The sequence below is a fragment of the Choloepus didactylus genome, chromosome 15 (genome assembly GCF_015220235.1).
Source record: "Choloepus didactylus isolate mChoDid1 chromosome 15, mChoDid1.pri, whole genome shotgun sequence".
NCBI classification, from domain to species: Eukaryota; Metazoa; Chordata; class Mammalia; order Pilosa; family Megalonychidae; genus Choloepus; species Choloepus didactylus.
The window spans coordinates 60,778,289-60,794,093 of record NC_051321.1 but is presented as its reverse complement, the minus strand read 5'-3'; the positions used below and the strand labels follow the sequence as shown (position 1 = coordinate 60,794,093).

The 15,805-nt window shown below is 39.7% G+C and overlaps 1 protein-coding gene across 1 annotated transcript; it reads right to left on the bottom strand.

Moving 5' to 3' along the window:
* Nucleotides 1–7,963: 7,963 nt before the first annotated feature.
* Nucleotides 7,964–10,951, bottom strand: LOC119510295 (ubiquitin carboxyl-terminal hydrolase 1-like). The gene has a single exon (XM_037804538.1). It carries the CDS (start codon nucleotides 10,542–10,544, stop codon nucleotides 8,184–8,186), a length of 2,361 nt encoding a protein of 786 aa, XP_037660466.1. The 5' UTR covers nucleotides 10,545–10,951; the 3' UTR covers nucleotides 7,964–8,183.
* Nucleotides 10,952–15,805: the final 4,854 nt, after the last annotated feature.

Genomic DNA, 15,805 nt, shown 5'->3' with positions numbered 1-15,805 from the left:
ACATTCCTCCCCGGGAGTCATATTCCACGTTGCCAGGGAGATTCACTTCCCTGGGTGTCTGATCCCACGTAGGGGGGAGGGCAGTGATTTCACCTTTCAAGTTGGCTTAGCCAGAGAGAGAGGGCCACATCTGAGCAACAAAGAGGCATTCAGGAGGAGACTCTTAGGCACAAATACAGGGAGGCCTAGCCTCTCCTTTGCAGCAACCGTCTTCCCAAGGGTAAAACTTATGGTAGAGGGCTCAACCCATCAAACCACCAGTCCCCTATGTCTGTGGTCATGTTAGCAACCATGGAGGTGGGGTAGGCGAATACCCCTGCATTCTCCACAGGCTCCTCAAGGGGGCACTACATATATTTTTTTTTTTTCCTTGTTTGTCTTTTTTCTTTTTCTTTTTTTTTTTTTTTTAACTTTCCCTTCTTTTTTCAAATCAACTGTATGAAAAAAAAAGTTAAAAAGAAAACAAACATACAATACAAGAACATTTCAAAGAGACCATAGCAAGGGAGTAAGAAAAAGACAACTAACCTAAGATAACTGCTTAACTTCCAACATGTTCCTACTTTACCCCAAGAAAGTTACATACTATAGCAACATTTCAGTGAACTTGTTCCTACTACATCCATCAGAAATTAACAGACCATAGTCATTTCTGGGCATCCCCAGAATGTTAAGTAGCTTATCTGTTCTTCTTGGATTATTGTTCCCCCTTCCTTAATTGCTCTCTACTGCTAGTTCCCCTACATTCTACATTATAAACCATTTGTTTTACATTTTTCAAAGTTCACATTAGTGGTAGCATATAATATTTCTCTTTTTGTGCCTGGCTTATTTCGCTCAGCATTATGTCTTCAAGGTTCATCCATGTTGTCATATGTTTCACCAGATCGTTCCTTCTTACTGCCGCGTAGTATTCCATCGTGTGTATATACCACATTTTATTTATCCACTCATCTGTTGAAGGACATTTGGGTTGTTTCCATCTCTTGGCAATTGTGAATAATGCTGCTATGAACATTGGCGTGCAGATATCTGTTCGTGTCACTGCTTTCCGATCTTCCGGGTATATACCGAGAAGTGCAATCGCTGGATCGAATGGTAGCTCTATCTCTAGTTTTCTAAGGAACTGCCAGACTGACTTCCAGAGTGGCTGAACCATTATACAGTCCCACCAACAATGAATAAGAGTTCCAATTTCTCCACATCCCCTCCAGCATTTGTAGTTTCCTGTTTGTTTAATGGCAGCCATTCTAACCGGTGTTAGATGGTATCTCATTGTGGTCTTAATTTGCATCTCTCTAATAGCTAGTGAAGCTGAACATTTTTTCATGTGTTTCTTGGCCATTTGTATTTCCTCTTCAGAGAACTGTCTTTTCATATCTTTTGCCCATTTTATAATTCGGCTGTCTGTACTATTGTCATTGAGTTGTAGGATTTCTTTGTATATGCAAGATATCAGTCTTTTGTCAGATACATGGTTTCCAAAAATTTTTTCCCATTGAGTTGGCTGCCTCTTTACCTTTTTGAGAAATTCCTTTGAGGTGCAGAAACTTCTAAGCTTTAGGAGTTCCCATTTATCTATTTTCTCTTTTGTTGCTTGTGCTTTGGGTGTAAAGTCTAGGAAGTGGCCTCCTAATACAAGGTCTTGAAGATGTTTTCCTACATTATCTTCTAGGAGTTTAATGGTACTTTCTTTATATTGAGATCTTTGGTCCATTTTGAGTTAATTTTTGTGTAGGGGGTGAGGTAGGGGTCCTCTTTCATTCTTTTGGATATGGATATCCAACTCTCCCAGCCCCATTTGTTGAAAAGACCATTATGGCTCAGTTCGGTGACTTTGGGGGCCTTATCAAAGATCAGTCGGCCATAGATCTGAGAGTCTATCTCTGAATTCTCAATTCGATTCCATTGATCTATATGTCTATCTTTGTGCCAGTACCATGCTGTTTTGGCAACTGTGGCTTTATAATAAGCTTCAAAGTCAGGGAGTGTAAGTCCTCCCACTTCGTTTTTCTTTTTTAGAGTGTCTTTAGCAATTCGAGGCATCTTCCCTTTCCAAATAAATTTGATAACTAGCTTTTCCAAGTCTGCAAAGTAGGTTGTTGGAATTTTGATTGGGATTGCATTGAATCTGTAGATGACTTTGGGTAGAATTGACATCTTAATGACATTTAGTCTTCCTATCCATGAACATGGAATATTTTTCCATCTTTTAAGGTCCCCTTCTATTTCTTTTAGTAGAGTTATGTAGTTTTCTTTGTATAGGTCTTTTACATCTTTGGTTAAGTTTATTCCTAGGTACTTGATTTTTTTAGTTGCTATTGAAAATGGTATCTTTTTCTTGAGTGTCTCTTCAGTTTGTTCATTTCTAGCATATAGAAACATACTGACTTATGTGCATTAATCTTGTATCCCGCTACTTTGCTAAATTTGTTTATTAGCTCTAGTAGCTGTATCATCGACTTCTCAGGGTTTTCTAGATATAAGATCATATCATCTGCAAACAATGACAGTTTTACTTCTTCTTTTCCAATTTGGTTGCCTTTTATTTCTTTGTCTTGCCGGATTGCCCTGGCTAGCACTTCCAGCACAATGTTGAATAACAGTGGTGATAGCAGGCATCCTTGTCTTGTTCCTGATCTTAGAGGGAAGGCTTTCAGTCTCTCACCATTGAGTACTATGCTGGCTGTGGGTTTTCCATATATGCTCTTTATCATGTTGAGGAAGTTTACTTCAATTCCGACCTTTTGAAGTGTTTTTATCAAAAACGGATGTTGGATTTTGTCAAATGCTTTTTCAGCATCTATTGAGATGATCAATTGATTTTTCCCTTTTGACTTGTTAATGTGTTGTAATACATTGATTGATTTTCTTATGTTGAACCATCCTTGCATGCCTGGAATAAACCCCACTTGGTCATGGTGTATGATTTTTTTAATGTGTCTTTGGATTCGATTTGCAAGTATTTTGTTGAGGATTTTTGCATCTATATTCATTAGGGAGATTGGCCGGTAGTTTTCCTTTTTTGTAGCTTCTTTGCCTGGTTTTGGTATTAGATTGATGTTAGCTTCATAGAATGAGTTAGGTAGTGTTCCATTTTCTTCAATGTTTTGAAAGAGTTTGAGTAAGATTGGTGTCAGTTCTTTCTGGAAAGTTTGGTAGAATTCCCCTGTGAAGCCATCTGGCCCTGGGCATTTATTTGTGGGAAGATTTTTGATGACTGATTGGATCTCTTTGCTTGTGATGGGTTGGTTGAGGTCTTCTATTTCTTCTCTGGTCAGTCTAGGTTGTTCATATGTTTCCAGGAAATTGTCCATTTCTTCTACATTATCCAGTTTGTTGCCATACAGTTGTTCATAATATCCTCTTATAATTTTTTTTAATTTCTTCAGGATCTGCAGTTATGTCACCTTTTTCATTCATTATTTTGTTTATATGGGTCTTCTCTCTTTTTGATTTTGTCAGTCTAGCTAGGGGCTTGTCAATCTTGTTGATCTTCTCAAAGAACCAACTTTTGGTGATATTTATCCTCTCTATTGTTTTTTTGTTCTCTATGTCATTTATTTCTGCTTTAATCCTTGTTATTTCTTTTCTTCTACTTGGTTTAGGATTGGTTTGCTGTTCATTTTCTAGCTTCTTCAGTTGATCCATTAGTTCTTTGATTTTGGCTCTTTCTTCCTTTTTAATATATGCGTTTCGTGCTATAAATTTCCCCCTTAGCACTGCTTTTGCTGCATCCCATAGGTTTTGGTATGTTGTGTTCTCATTTTCATTCGTCTCTATATATTTAGCAATTTCTCTTGCTATTTCTTCTTTAACCCACTGATTGTTTAGGAGTGTGTTGTTTAACCTCCAGGTATTTGAGAATTTTCTAAGTCTCTGATGGTTATTGACTTCTAATTGTATTCCATTGTGGTCAGAGAATGTGCTTTGAATAATTTCAATCTTTTTAAATTTATTGAGGCTTGTTTTATGTCCCAGCATATGATCTATTCTGGAGAAAGTTCCATGAGCACTAGAAAAGTATGTGTATCCTGGTAATTTGGGATGTAATGTCCTGTATATGTCTGTTAATTCTAATTCATTTATCAGATTGTTTAGGTTTTCAATTTCCTTATTGGTCTTCTGTCTGGTTGATCTATCTATAGGAGAGAGTGATGTGTTGAAGTCTCACACAATTATTGTGGAAACATCAATTGCTTCCTTTAGTTTTGCCAGTGTTTCTCTCTTGTATTTTGTGGCACCTTGACTGGGTGCATAGACATTTATGATTGTTATTTCTTCTTGTTGAATTGCCCCTTTTATTAGTATGTAGTGGCCTTCTTTGTCTCTCAAAACATCCCAGCATTTAAAGTCTATTTTATCTGAGATTACTATTGCTACACCTGCTTTCTTTTGGCTGTAGCTTGCATGAAATATTTTTTTCCATCCTTTCACTTTCAGTTTCTTTGTGTCCCTGTGTCTAAGATGAGTCTCCTGTATGCAACATATTGATGGTTCATTTTTTTTGATCCATTCTGCGAATCTATATCTTTAATTGGGGAGTTTAATCCATTTACATTCAACGTTATAACCGTGAAGGCATTTCTTGAATCAGCCATCTTATCCTTTGGTTTATGTTTGTCATATTTTTCCCCTCTCTCTATTAATATCCTTTATTGTACCTCTACCAAATCTCTTTAGTACTGAACCTTTCTCCAAGTCTCTCTGTCCTTTCTTTGTTTCTCTGTCTGTAGGGCTCCCTTTAGTATCTCCTGTAGGGCAGGTCTCTTGTTAGCAAATTCTCTCAGCATTTGTTTGTCTGTGAAAATTTTAAGCTCTCCCTCAAATTTGAAGGAGAGCTTTGCTCGATAAAGTATTCTTGGCTGGAAATTTTTCTCACTCAGAATTTTAAATATATCGTGCCACTGCCTTCTCGCCTCCATGGTGGCTGCTGAGTAGTCACTACTTAGTCTTATGTTGTTTCCTTTGTATGTGGTGAATTGCTTTTCTCTTGCTGCTTTCAGAACTTGCTCCTTCTCTTCTGTGTTTGACAGTGTGATCAGAATATGTCTCGGAGTGGGTTTATTTGGATTTATTCTATTTGGAGTTCGCTGAGCATTTATGATTTGTGTATTTATGTTGTTTAGAAGATTTGGGAAGTTTTCCCCAACAATTTCTTTGAATACTCTTCCTAGACCTTTACCCTTTTCTTCCCCTTCTGGGACACCAATGAGTCTTATATTTGGATGTTTCATATTATCTATCATATCCCTGAGGTCCATTTCGATGTTTTCAATTTTTTTCCCCATTCTTTCTTTTATGCTTTCATTTTCCATTCCGTCATCTTCCAGGTCACTGATTTGTTGTTCAACTTCCTCTAGTCTTGTACTATGAGTGTCCAGAATCTTTTTAATTTGGTCAACAGTTTCTTTAATTTCCATAAGATCATCCATTTTTTTATTTAGTCTTGCAATGTCTTCTTTATGCTCTTCTAGGGTCTTCTTGATATCCTTTGTATCCCATACTATGGTCTCATTGTTCATCTTTAGTTCTTTGAGTAGCTGCTCTAGGTGCTGTATCTCTTCTGATCTTTTGATTTGGGTGCTTGGGCTTGGGTTAGCCATATCGTCTGGTTTTTTCATATGCTTTATAATTTTCTGTTGTTTTTGTCCTCTTGGCATTTGCTGAACTTGATAGGGTTCTTTTAGGATTTGCAGACCAATTGAAGTCCTTATCTCTAATTTATCAGATCTACAGCTTCGTGGCGTACACTTTCTCTAACTAACTAGCAGGTGGCGTCCACGAGCCACCTGTTCTCCACAAGCCAGTTCTCCCCTGCTTAGCCTTTTTGGTGAGTGGGGGAGTGAGTCTTGTGGGGTCCAATTGGTGTACCAAGCTTGCGTGTGTAGTTGGTGTTGCCTGCCCTGTATATGGGGCGTGTTTCTGGGCAGTCAGGGAGGGGGGGTGGCTCTAACAATCAAATCTCCCTGGTGATCTTAGAGTTTTAAAGCTGCTGCAATAGTCTAATCCTTCAGTTCAGTCCTGCCACAGTTTGTCTCTGCCACTGACCCACAAGTCCTTGGTATTGGCATATGGCTCCTGAGACTTGCAAGTGGGCCCCTCTTCCAGGTTGTGCACCTGGGTCCTCTGTTGAGGGATGACTGTGCTATGTCACAGGTGAGTGCCGTCCCCCCAGGGCAGTTCTGGGCTGCTGGGCTGTGTAGGGAGGCTCCCAGTCTGCTGAAATGATGGCTGAATGGGGCTTTGTTAATTCACACTTCTCCACCTTCCCAACTCTGGGACAATCAGCTGAGGTTGCAGGGAAGGCTAATGTCCATGCCCAGTTTTGTGGTGTGTGCCTGTTATTTGAAGCACTTCCGTCACACTGGGTTGTCTGGGGCAGCTCTGGGTATGGGGCTGGCGATGGGCAGGAGTGTTTCCTGTCCACCAGGATGATGGCTGTGAGTGGATATCCCCCTTTTCTTGGGAAGTTGTGGTGTTTAGTGAAATTTCTCAGCCACTGGATTATTGCCTTTTGTCTCAGAGCTCTCTTAGTTCTGCTCTTGTCTTGACCTGCCCAAATTGCAAGTCTTTGAAGCTTTCTGTATTGGGCTTCTTAGAGTAATTGTTTTAGAAAAAGAAAAAAGGATTTAAAAAAAGGGCCCTCCTCAGAGATCTAATGGGTTATTGAAATGCTAAGAGACAAAGCAATTAGGGCCATTAAGGAAAGGTCCACAGGGCAGAGAGATCAGCTTTTCTTCGGGATTTGCATATGAGCCTCAAGGCCTGAGCTCTGCCCTTCCCCTTTCTATGTTCACCAGAACTCCAAAAATCCTCCACTTTTATTTTGGAGTTTTTCGTGTTGTTTTTTTCTATGCCTGTCTCCTCTCTGCTGGACTGGCTGCTCTCAGATTCTCTGGTGTCTGGTCTCAGTCTATCTATGGTTGGAGTTTGGATCAGTAGAATGAGTTTCCGATAAGGGCTGCCAGTGCAGTTCTCCCTTCTCCTTCCCGGAGCTGACAGCCCCTCCTCCCACGGGACTGAGCCTGGCAGGGAGGGGTGCGGGTCCCCCGGCCACAAAAACTTACAGATTTCGCTGATCTCAGCAGTTCGACGTTTTCATGAGTGTTGTATGAAGTATGTCCAAAGTCAGATTGCTCTGTGGTGTCCAGTCCATGCAGTTCCTGGCTTTCTACCTACTTTCCTGGAGGAGTAACTAAAACATACAGGTCACCAGTCCGCCATCTTGCCCCACCTCCTCAATTATGTTTTTATAGGTGTACATATAATGGGGAGGCAGTTTGAAAACCATAAAAAAACCATTAGCTAAGGTAATCTGGAGGGTGAAATTATAAGATATTCTTACATTTTATTTTGCACATTTTAGTTTTGTTTGAATTTATTCTTATACCAAGTATTTTTTTTTTTTCACAGTTAAGCAGTTCAAATTTTATTGACCTCCCAGTTTTTAAAAAAAAGTTAAATTTAAGGTCACAACTCTTAAGTTTGATGCATTATATACAGATCGTGCAGAATATGACTATGAAGAGATACAAATTAGTCCATGCCCAAAAAGATTAGTTTACTAGAGTACAGAATCATCTTCATAAATACATATAAAATTCTTCTAAAGAGAGGAGGGGACTGTCCAGGTTTTCTGAGACACTTTAAAAGTGTTTCAAGGCACAAAATGAACACCATTGTGAATACACACATCTAGACTCTCTGTGCCTCTGATACAGCCTATCAAAGTTTTGGCTTCACATCTGTGTTATAAAACTAAATGTACTGAATGAGCTTCTGCTTCTTCGCTGAAAAACCACAGGACCTACAAACATCATGTGGATAATTACTCCAAAATATGGAGAATACAAATACGAGCACTTTATTTTAAAAAGGAAACACAAAAGATAGGTGTAAGTTTGAAAGTGTTTAAATGCTTCTATTTTGGATAATTCGTTTAAGTATCTATAAAAGTTTGTTCCCAGAAGCTAATGTATCACTAGTCTCTAGTAAGAAAAGTGAATTCTAAAAATTAACATGGTTTTCAGTAATTCAAATTTCACTATTTATATAAAAACCTAGAAAGACCAATAATTCCAGTAGCTTCCAAAGATAAGCTAAAGACTCTTTACTATAATTACATTTACCAATGTTTGTCCATGTCTGTTTAATATATACACAAGGAAAATACACTCATTCTACAATTTCTTATAAAACAGCAAGTAAGGAGTAGATGTAGGAGATGTAGAAGGGGAAAGAGAATTCAAAAAGTCCTTCTCTTCAGTAACTTTCACTTCAGAATCATCAAAAAGCAACCATTTCCCTTCATACTCCTTTAAGCTTTGCACTACATATGAAATTTTGTTCTCAAATCCACTTATGTTAATGCCTGCTTGGTTAATGGAGTCCTTATTTCTATCAGATTCATGGGTCCCATTAGTACTGTTAGTCTCAGAATTTCTATTTTCAGCAAATGCTGTACTGGCAACCTTATCAGGATTAGATGTTTTGTTGTATAGCTCATAATCTGCTTTGCTCTTTTGTCCTCCAAGAAGTCCAACAGCTTCTACATTTTTTTTGTTCAAAACTTTACTTGGCTGTGTATTTCCACTGACTCTAATCGACACTTCATCATCATAATTTTCAACCACTCCCCATGCTTCCTCCTCATTTAATGGTTCAGGCTTACCTATTTCACACATTTGGTCAACCAAAAAATTTCCCTTATCTAGTTCTAAACTGTTAAGATCAGTGACTTTAACAGAAGCGGTGTAATGGCCACTACTAATTGTAATACCACTATGCATCACAACTGCAAATAATCCATAGCTGTCATTGGTTGGCTTTGTGCTCCATTCTTCTAGAGACAATTTAAGGGGTGTCAATAAAGGAGTGTTGATCTTGGAAAGTCCACCACCAAAACAATCAAACTCCAAGCCACTAGCAGCAAAGCACTTCAAATGAATGGTTATAACTTCAGGCATTTTGTCAAACAACAGACTTCGCTTGGCTTCGGTATAATGATGGCAATTTTCACAGAAATATTTATCCTCTCCAACGATCCTCTCCACTGAAGCAAATTGTGAAATTGCCCACCTCAGTGTCTTCATTTCTGTTTTTGGCTCTGGAGAAATTTCAGAACTCCCCTCTACTTTGGAAAGCTCATCTTCTTGTACTGGTACACTGATGTCCTGAAAATCTTCTCTTCTTTCTGTTAAACTTTCACATTCCAAGCAACGAGTTCTTAATACCAGCTGACCTTGAAATAATTTCTCTACTAGCTCAAAACCAACTTGCTCCACACCTCTGTTTATGGGCTTAACTTCATTAACATTAATGGGTTTAACATTATTCCCTGAAGATTCAAGTCCACAACCATTAACCTTTAAAGTGTTACCATTTTCACACTTCCCCAAGTCCTCTTCAAGATCATATTCATTTTCTTTAGATTGTCCTTTGGATCCCTGGTTTGTTGTTATTTTTCCCAGACTACAAAATTTAGAAAGAATGCTGGGTTGCTTAGTTGTAGACTTTAACCAATTTATTTTAACTCTTGATCTCTTTTGTGAGGGCCTTGCACTCTCATTTTCAGAAGCATTCTTGGGGATTATTTTAGAAGGAATCTCTAACATATCACCTGCAGCTTTTCTTTTTGATCTAGTTTGCCTCTGGTTCTCTTCCAATGACTGGTATTCCTTGGATACTTTAGCTTTTTTCTTCATGTTACCAAATTCAGTGTCACTTTTTCTTTTCCCATTTCCTTTTGGGAGTTTTTCTTTACAATCTTCAAAATGTCTTGTATTGTCAATCTCTGTGCTGTTAATACTCATTTCTTCTATCTCATGAGGGTTTTCTTCTACCTTAATAGATAATTCTGCCACATTTTTCACTTCTCCCTTTTTTAGGAGTTGGCATGTTTCTTGAATGTTTCCCAAAATACACTGTAATACTTCCTGTGCATCATGCTGTAGATATCCTTCATACATAGGGTTGAGTTCCCTGAGTGTGTTAAGCAGTCGTCTTGGCTGAGTAGCAAGTTCATCAGTATATTTCTCTGGATTTAAGAGAAAACTAGCCTGAAGCTGTTCAACTGAAATGATTAAGGACTGTAAACTGCATATCAGTTCATAACTTGCCAACGAATCTTCTCTGCAATTTCCCTTATCTAATTTTTGGTTGGCTTCATCCTTTAGGGCTTCTTTCTTCCTTGCAATAATATTAAATAAGTTCTTCACTCCAGATTTAAAACCAGGACAGAAATATAATACCTGAAGTATACTATTAAGATAACAAGTATTGCCGAGATTATTCAATCCCACAAATGGTAGCAAGTTCTCTCTCTTCTCGCAGTTTATGGGGGAGGACTGTGCTGCAGGAACAACTTGATCTATTTCAGATCCTCTATATTCAGCAGCTTTTTCTTCATTTTCTTGAGAATCTGTGAAATCCAAAGCTCTCTTAGTTTCCTTTTTCTGAAAAAACTTCAAGGAAAGTCTGTTTTTCTTTGATGGACTACCTCTTGAAAGCCCATTACTTTCATTTGGTATTACACCAGGCATTTTCTTTTCAAATCCCAAGGAGCTGACAAGAATTAATTTATAAGGAAAAGGTGGAATCACCAACTGTATCTGGTCATGTCCCAAAGCGAAGTCCGCGGCGGTGACGCCGACGAATCCAACAGGGATGGGTGTGAGTGCGACAGGTGAGTCCCTGCCGCGAGCCCGCCGGGTCCCCGACCCAAGGAAGGCTGGTCGGCTCCCCTCCCCTCGGGGGAGTGACCATCCGCTCCCAAGAGCGGGAACCCGGGCCGCCACTCGGTCCTGCTTTGCGCCCGCACCAACTACATTCCCAGTGAGGTGGCCGCCTGGGTCCGCCCCGGGATGGAAAGGAGCGCAAAAGTGGTCCGGCTTACGAACCCCGTGAGCCGCTAGGGTCTTTCCCACTCCACCACCGAGGGGAACTTGGCGCGTTTTCAGTATTTTTTTTTATAATCTTAAAAAATACACATGGTTCTAATTAGAAAGAAAAAGATTAATCCTTTCAGTGTCTGGTATTCCATTCAAAGTCAAAAGCCTTGTTGATATTATGACTTAGAGTTGAAGGTTCTTTCTCCATCCCAAGTCTCAAGATGGCCTCAGAAATGAAGAATCTGTGTCCATTAAGAATTATATTCGGCTGTAAAAGAGTCCCAACAACTGTTCTCACATGTTAAAAAAGTAAAGAGAAATGCATTTCTCAGCTGGTATAGGTGTCCCAGCCTCCTATCTTTCTTTTCCACCATCCTTAGCTCATGTCTTCTAACCTCAAGGTCCCAACATAATTGCAAAAGGGCTGCTCCAGCTCCAGTCTCCACAACTCTGCTCCAGACGGAAGGAGGAAAACCAAAAGGTGCTTCCAGTCTGAGTCAGCTCCCTTTTAAAGGTGCTTTCCACAAAGCCCCACCCAGCAAATTCCACTTATATTTATTGGCCAAAATTAATCACATGCCCACCCCTATCTGCAAGGGAGGTTGGGTAATGCAATTTTCAGCTTGTACATTGTCACCCCCATCAAAGACCCTCATATTTTGTAGACTGTCAGCAGTCTCTACGACAATTATCCAAACTTGGTATGAAGAATCTTTGAGCAAACTTTTATGTACATTATTCAGCTTGCCATATAACCGAATAGGTATGTCTCAGATCTCCCACAGATGCCTTGAGTTTTATAGTGCCTCCTCCCCTGGTGATAGGTTCAGGCTGGAAGTACACAGAAGGTCACAGGGCACAGCCCCTGACTCAGGCAGTTTCTCCTGTGGCACCGGGCTACCTCTGCCCCCTCACAGGGAGGAGCCACCTTCTGGCTCAAGTGTACCTTGGCTCAGTTTCCTGTCTCTTCCCCCAGCTTGCTCTGGGGAAAACTTCTGCTCCTGCTTTGCCACCTGATTTACCTCCTTCTCTTTTCCCATCTCCCAGGAACATCTTTTAAAATTATCTCCATCAGGAGTGACTGGAAACTGATACGAATGCTGACTGCAACTTATACAGAATGAGAAACGAAAGTCTCAGTTTCAGGACAACTTTATGAAAATATCCACATAAACAAGTGTCTCAAAAGGGGTATTATAAATGCAAGATAGAGATTAAAACACAGATGAAGACAAGATACAGAAAGTAATAGAAAGAAAAAAAAAAAAAAAAAGGTCTTTCCACCTCCAAGCATTCCTGAAAGATCCTTATCTGGCACATTTAATTTAGATAGACACAGGAGAAAAAAGTAGAAGCAAGATGCTCAGAGATCCACCCAACCTCCCACTCCCCTGCCCCCACCCCCATTAGAGCATTGGTTTCTCAGGAAGACTGATCCCGCCACTTGTATGTTTCAGCAAGGGCCTTGAATTCTGGTGGAAATTTAACAAATTCAAAGTAATGGCCCTGCATGACAGAAATGATATATGCTGAAATACTGAGGCAGGAGCTGGAGAGCATTCAGAACAGCAAAAATAAAACTAACCCTTTCCACTGGGCAAGCTACAGTATTGGACAGAAGAATTCACAGGAGAAAAAAGGGAACTCTAGCATCTCACTTAGTTCTAACAGTCACCATGAGCACCCTTTAATGTATGGAGAAATTGAGCCTCAACAAGGTTAAATAATTTACCTGAATTCAAAAAGACCGTCTTGAACCTTCAGGCTCTGTTTTATCACCAACTCCACTGGACAAAAGCTTAAAATACAGACTAAAATGGATGGTTCTCCTTGATTTAGGCATTTACTCTGTCCCAAGAAAGTTTTGTATTAAATGACAATTGGAATAGCAAAGCGTATCTTTGGCATTATCTTACATTTGAAAATTGACATTGTATTTGACCCTAAACCATAATTTTTAAAACATAGCTTTTTTAAACAGTGAAATGTGAAATTGTCCCTGAGACAAAACTTGTATTTCTCCTCTCCTACTTGCAGATTTTTCAGATCATTTAAAGGCAGGCTAAAAAGTTTTATGAAGAAATACTACTACTTCAAGTACAATTCCAAAGGTCATTAATTGGAACAGGATTGAGATGAACTTCTTAAAATGTGGCAGGAAGAGAGAATGACAGATACAGATGTGCCTCCTCACCAGCTCTTTGCTAAGGAACTTTCTGGGATTCACACAGGGAAATTCACAACTAAGCAAATCGCAAACCGCCCAAGTTACACCAGCGCTGTGTTCACTGTGCGCATGCTCGTTTCTCCCTACATACCAGACTGGCTCCTGGGCTTTACCGCCTGCCCTTCCATTCAGCTTTAAGAGCTGCCTCTGGTGTTTCCACTGTCACCGTTCAGTCAGCTCTTCATTAGGGCATGTCTTTAGAGTCGACTGTGACCTCTGCAATAGCAGCCCTCCCACTACCACCTGCCTTAGAGATGACTTACTGTATTAGATTGAAACTCAGTTTTAATAAAGACCCAATGAAGAGTGGATGCATTTTTTAAATTAAAAAAAAAAAAATTCAGTAAGGAAGCCCAGGACTGGTATAGTGGTTCCCCAATGGGTAATGGAGCCAATATAGACCAATGGGTAATGGAGCCAATATAGACAATAATAACAAAATAATAACAAATAACAGATAGTTAGCATATATCATATGCCAGGCATTCTTATAAGAGCTTTGCTTTCATATTTTATCTTAGTCCTCTCAGCCTCCCGCTGAGGTAGGTATTATTATTACTTCCATTTAACCAACATGTAAACTGAGGCATGGAAAGGTTAAGGAACTTAAAAGCAAAGGAGGGGAGAACCTAAAATGGCGGCCAGGTGAGACAGGGCAAAAAAACACTTCTGTGAAAAATACTAGATAAAAACCAGAAAGTGACCCAGAATACCACTTCCAGCAATGCACCAGCTGGACAATGTCTGCTAAACCCACAGGGACCATGCATTTGGTGAAACCAGGAGTCTGCATTCTGAAACGAGTGAGTAAGCCAGCTGAAAGTCCCACGGCCGTGCTGCGGTGTGGGGAAACTGTGGGTTGGCATTTGGAGACGGACTAGTTCTTTATAAAAAAAAAAAAACAAAAAACCCAGGAGCAGCTGCAGTTACGGCAGTGAGAACCATGCAGAGAAGCACGGCAGGAGTGGGCTGTATCCAGTGCCTCAGTGTCTGGCATGGAGGATAGCCCTCCCCACACCCATTGCTGATTGTCCCAAGGCCAAAGGGACAGAGGGGAGAGCCAAAAGGAGAAAGAAACTGCACCTCTTGCAGCCAGCTTCCCGGCATGCTGGCGAGACTCCTGCCTGGGGCCGAGCTGTGCGAAAGTGGGGGAGTTGAGACACCCCATTCAGCCATTTTTGCATCAGTCTGGGAGCGCCCCTGCACAGCCCAGCGGCCCAGGGCTTCCCTTAAGGAAAGGCGAGCACTTGTGACGTAGCACAGCCTTCCCTCAGCAGAGGTCTTGGAAGATCACAGCTATCAAGCAAAGCAAATGGCAAGAGGCCAAAAACAACAGAAAATCTTAAAGCATTTGCTAAAACCAGACGACACGGAGAACTCAATCCCAAACACCCAAATCAAACAACCAGAGGAGACACAGTACTTGGCGCAATTAATCAAAGGACTACAGTCAAAGAATGAGAGCATGGCACAGGATATAAAGGACATGAAGAAGAACATGGCACAGGATATAAAGGACATAAAGAAGACCCTAGAAGAGCATAAAGAAGAAATTGCAAGAGTAAATAAAAAAATAGAAGATCTTATAGAAATAAAAGAAACTGTTGGCCAAATTAAAAAGACTCTGGATACTCATAATACAAGATTAGAGGAAGTTGAACAAAAAACTCAGCATCCTAGAAGACCACAGAACAGAAAATGAAAGAACAAAAGAAAGAATGGAGAAAAAAATTGAAAAAATAGAAATGGATCTCAGGGATGTGACAGATAAAATAAAACATCCAAATTTAAGACTCATTGGTGTTCCAGAAGGGGATAGAAGGGTAAAGGTCTAGAAAGAGTATTCAAAGAAATTGTTGGGGAAAACTTCCCAAACCTTCTACACAATATAAATACACAAAGCAGAAATGCCCAGCAAACTACAAATAGAATAAATCCAAATAAACCCACTCCAAGACATATTCTGATCAGACTGTCAAATACTGAAGAGAAGAAGCAAGTTCTGAAAGCAGCAAGAGAAAAGCAATTCACCACATACAAAGGAAACAGCATAAGACTAAGTAGTGACTACTCAGTGGCCACCATGGAGGCGAGAAGGCAGTGGCATGACATAGTTAAAATTCTCAGAGAGAAAAATTTCCAACCAAGAATACTTTATCCAGCAAAACTCTCCTTCAAATTTGAGGGAGAGCTTAAATTCTTCACAGACAAACAAATGCTGAGAGATTTTGCTAATAAAAGACCTGCCCTACTTCAGATACTAAAGGGAGCTCTACCACCAGAGAAACAAAGAAAGGAGAAAGAGATATAGAGAATTTTAACAGACATATATAGAACCTTACATCCAAACCATCAGGACACACATTTTTCTCTAGTGATCACGGATCTTTCTCCAGAATAGACCATATGCTGGGACATAAAACAAGCCTCAATAAATAAATAAATAAATAAAAATGAATATATTCAAAGCACATTCTCTTACCACAGTGGAATACAAATAGAAGTCAATAATTTTTTATTTGTAACTCCATTATTTACTTCCTACAGGATATAAAATACATAATCTCTAATGACAAATCAGTGGTTTTGGACTCGATGTAAAACATGTAATTTTTGACAAGAACTATATAAAGGTGGGGGAATGGAGGAGTATAGGAACATAGTTTATGGGTCCTATTGAAGTTAA

Coding starts and splice junctions, on each gene's coding strand:
- LOC119510295 (XM_037804538.1), bottom strand. CDS start 10,544: ATGCCTGGTGTAATACCAAATGAAAGTAATGGGCTTTCAAGAGGTAGT.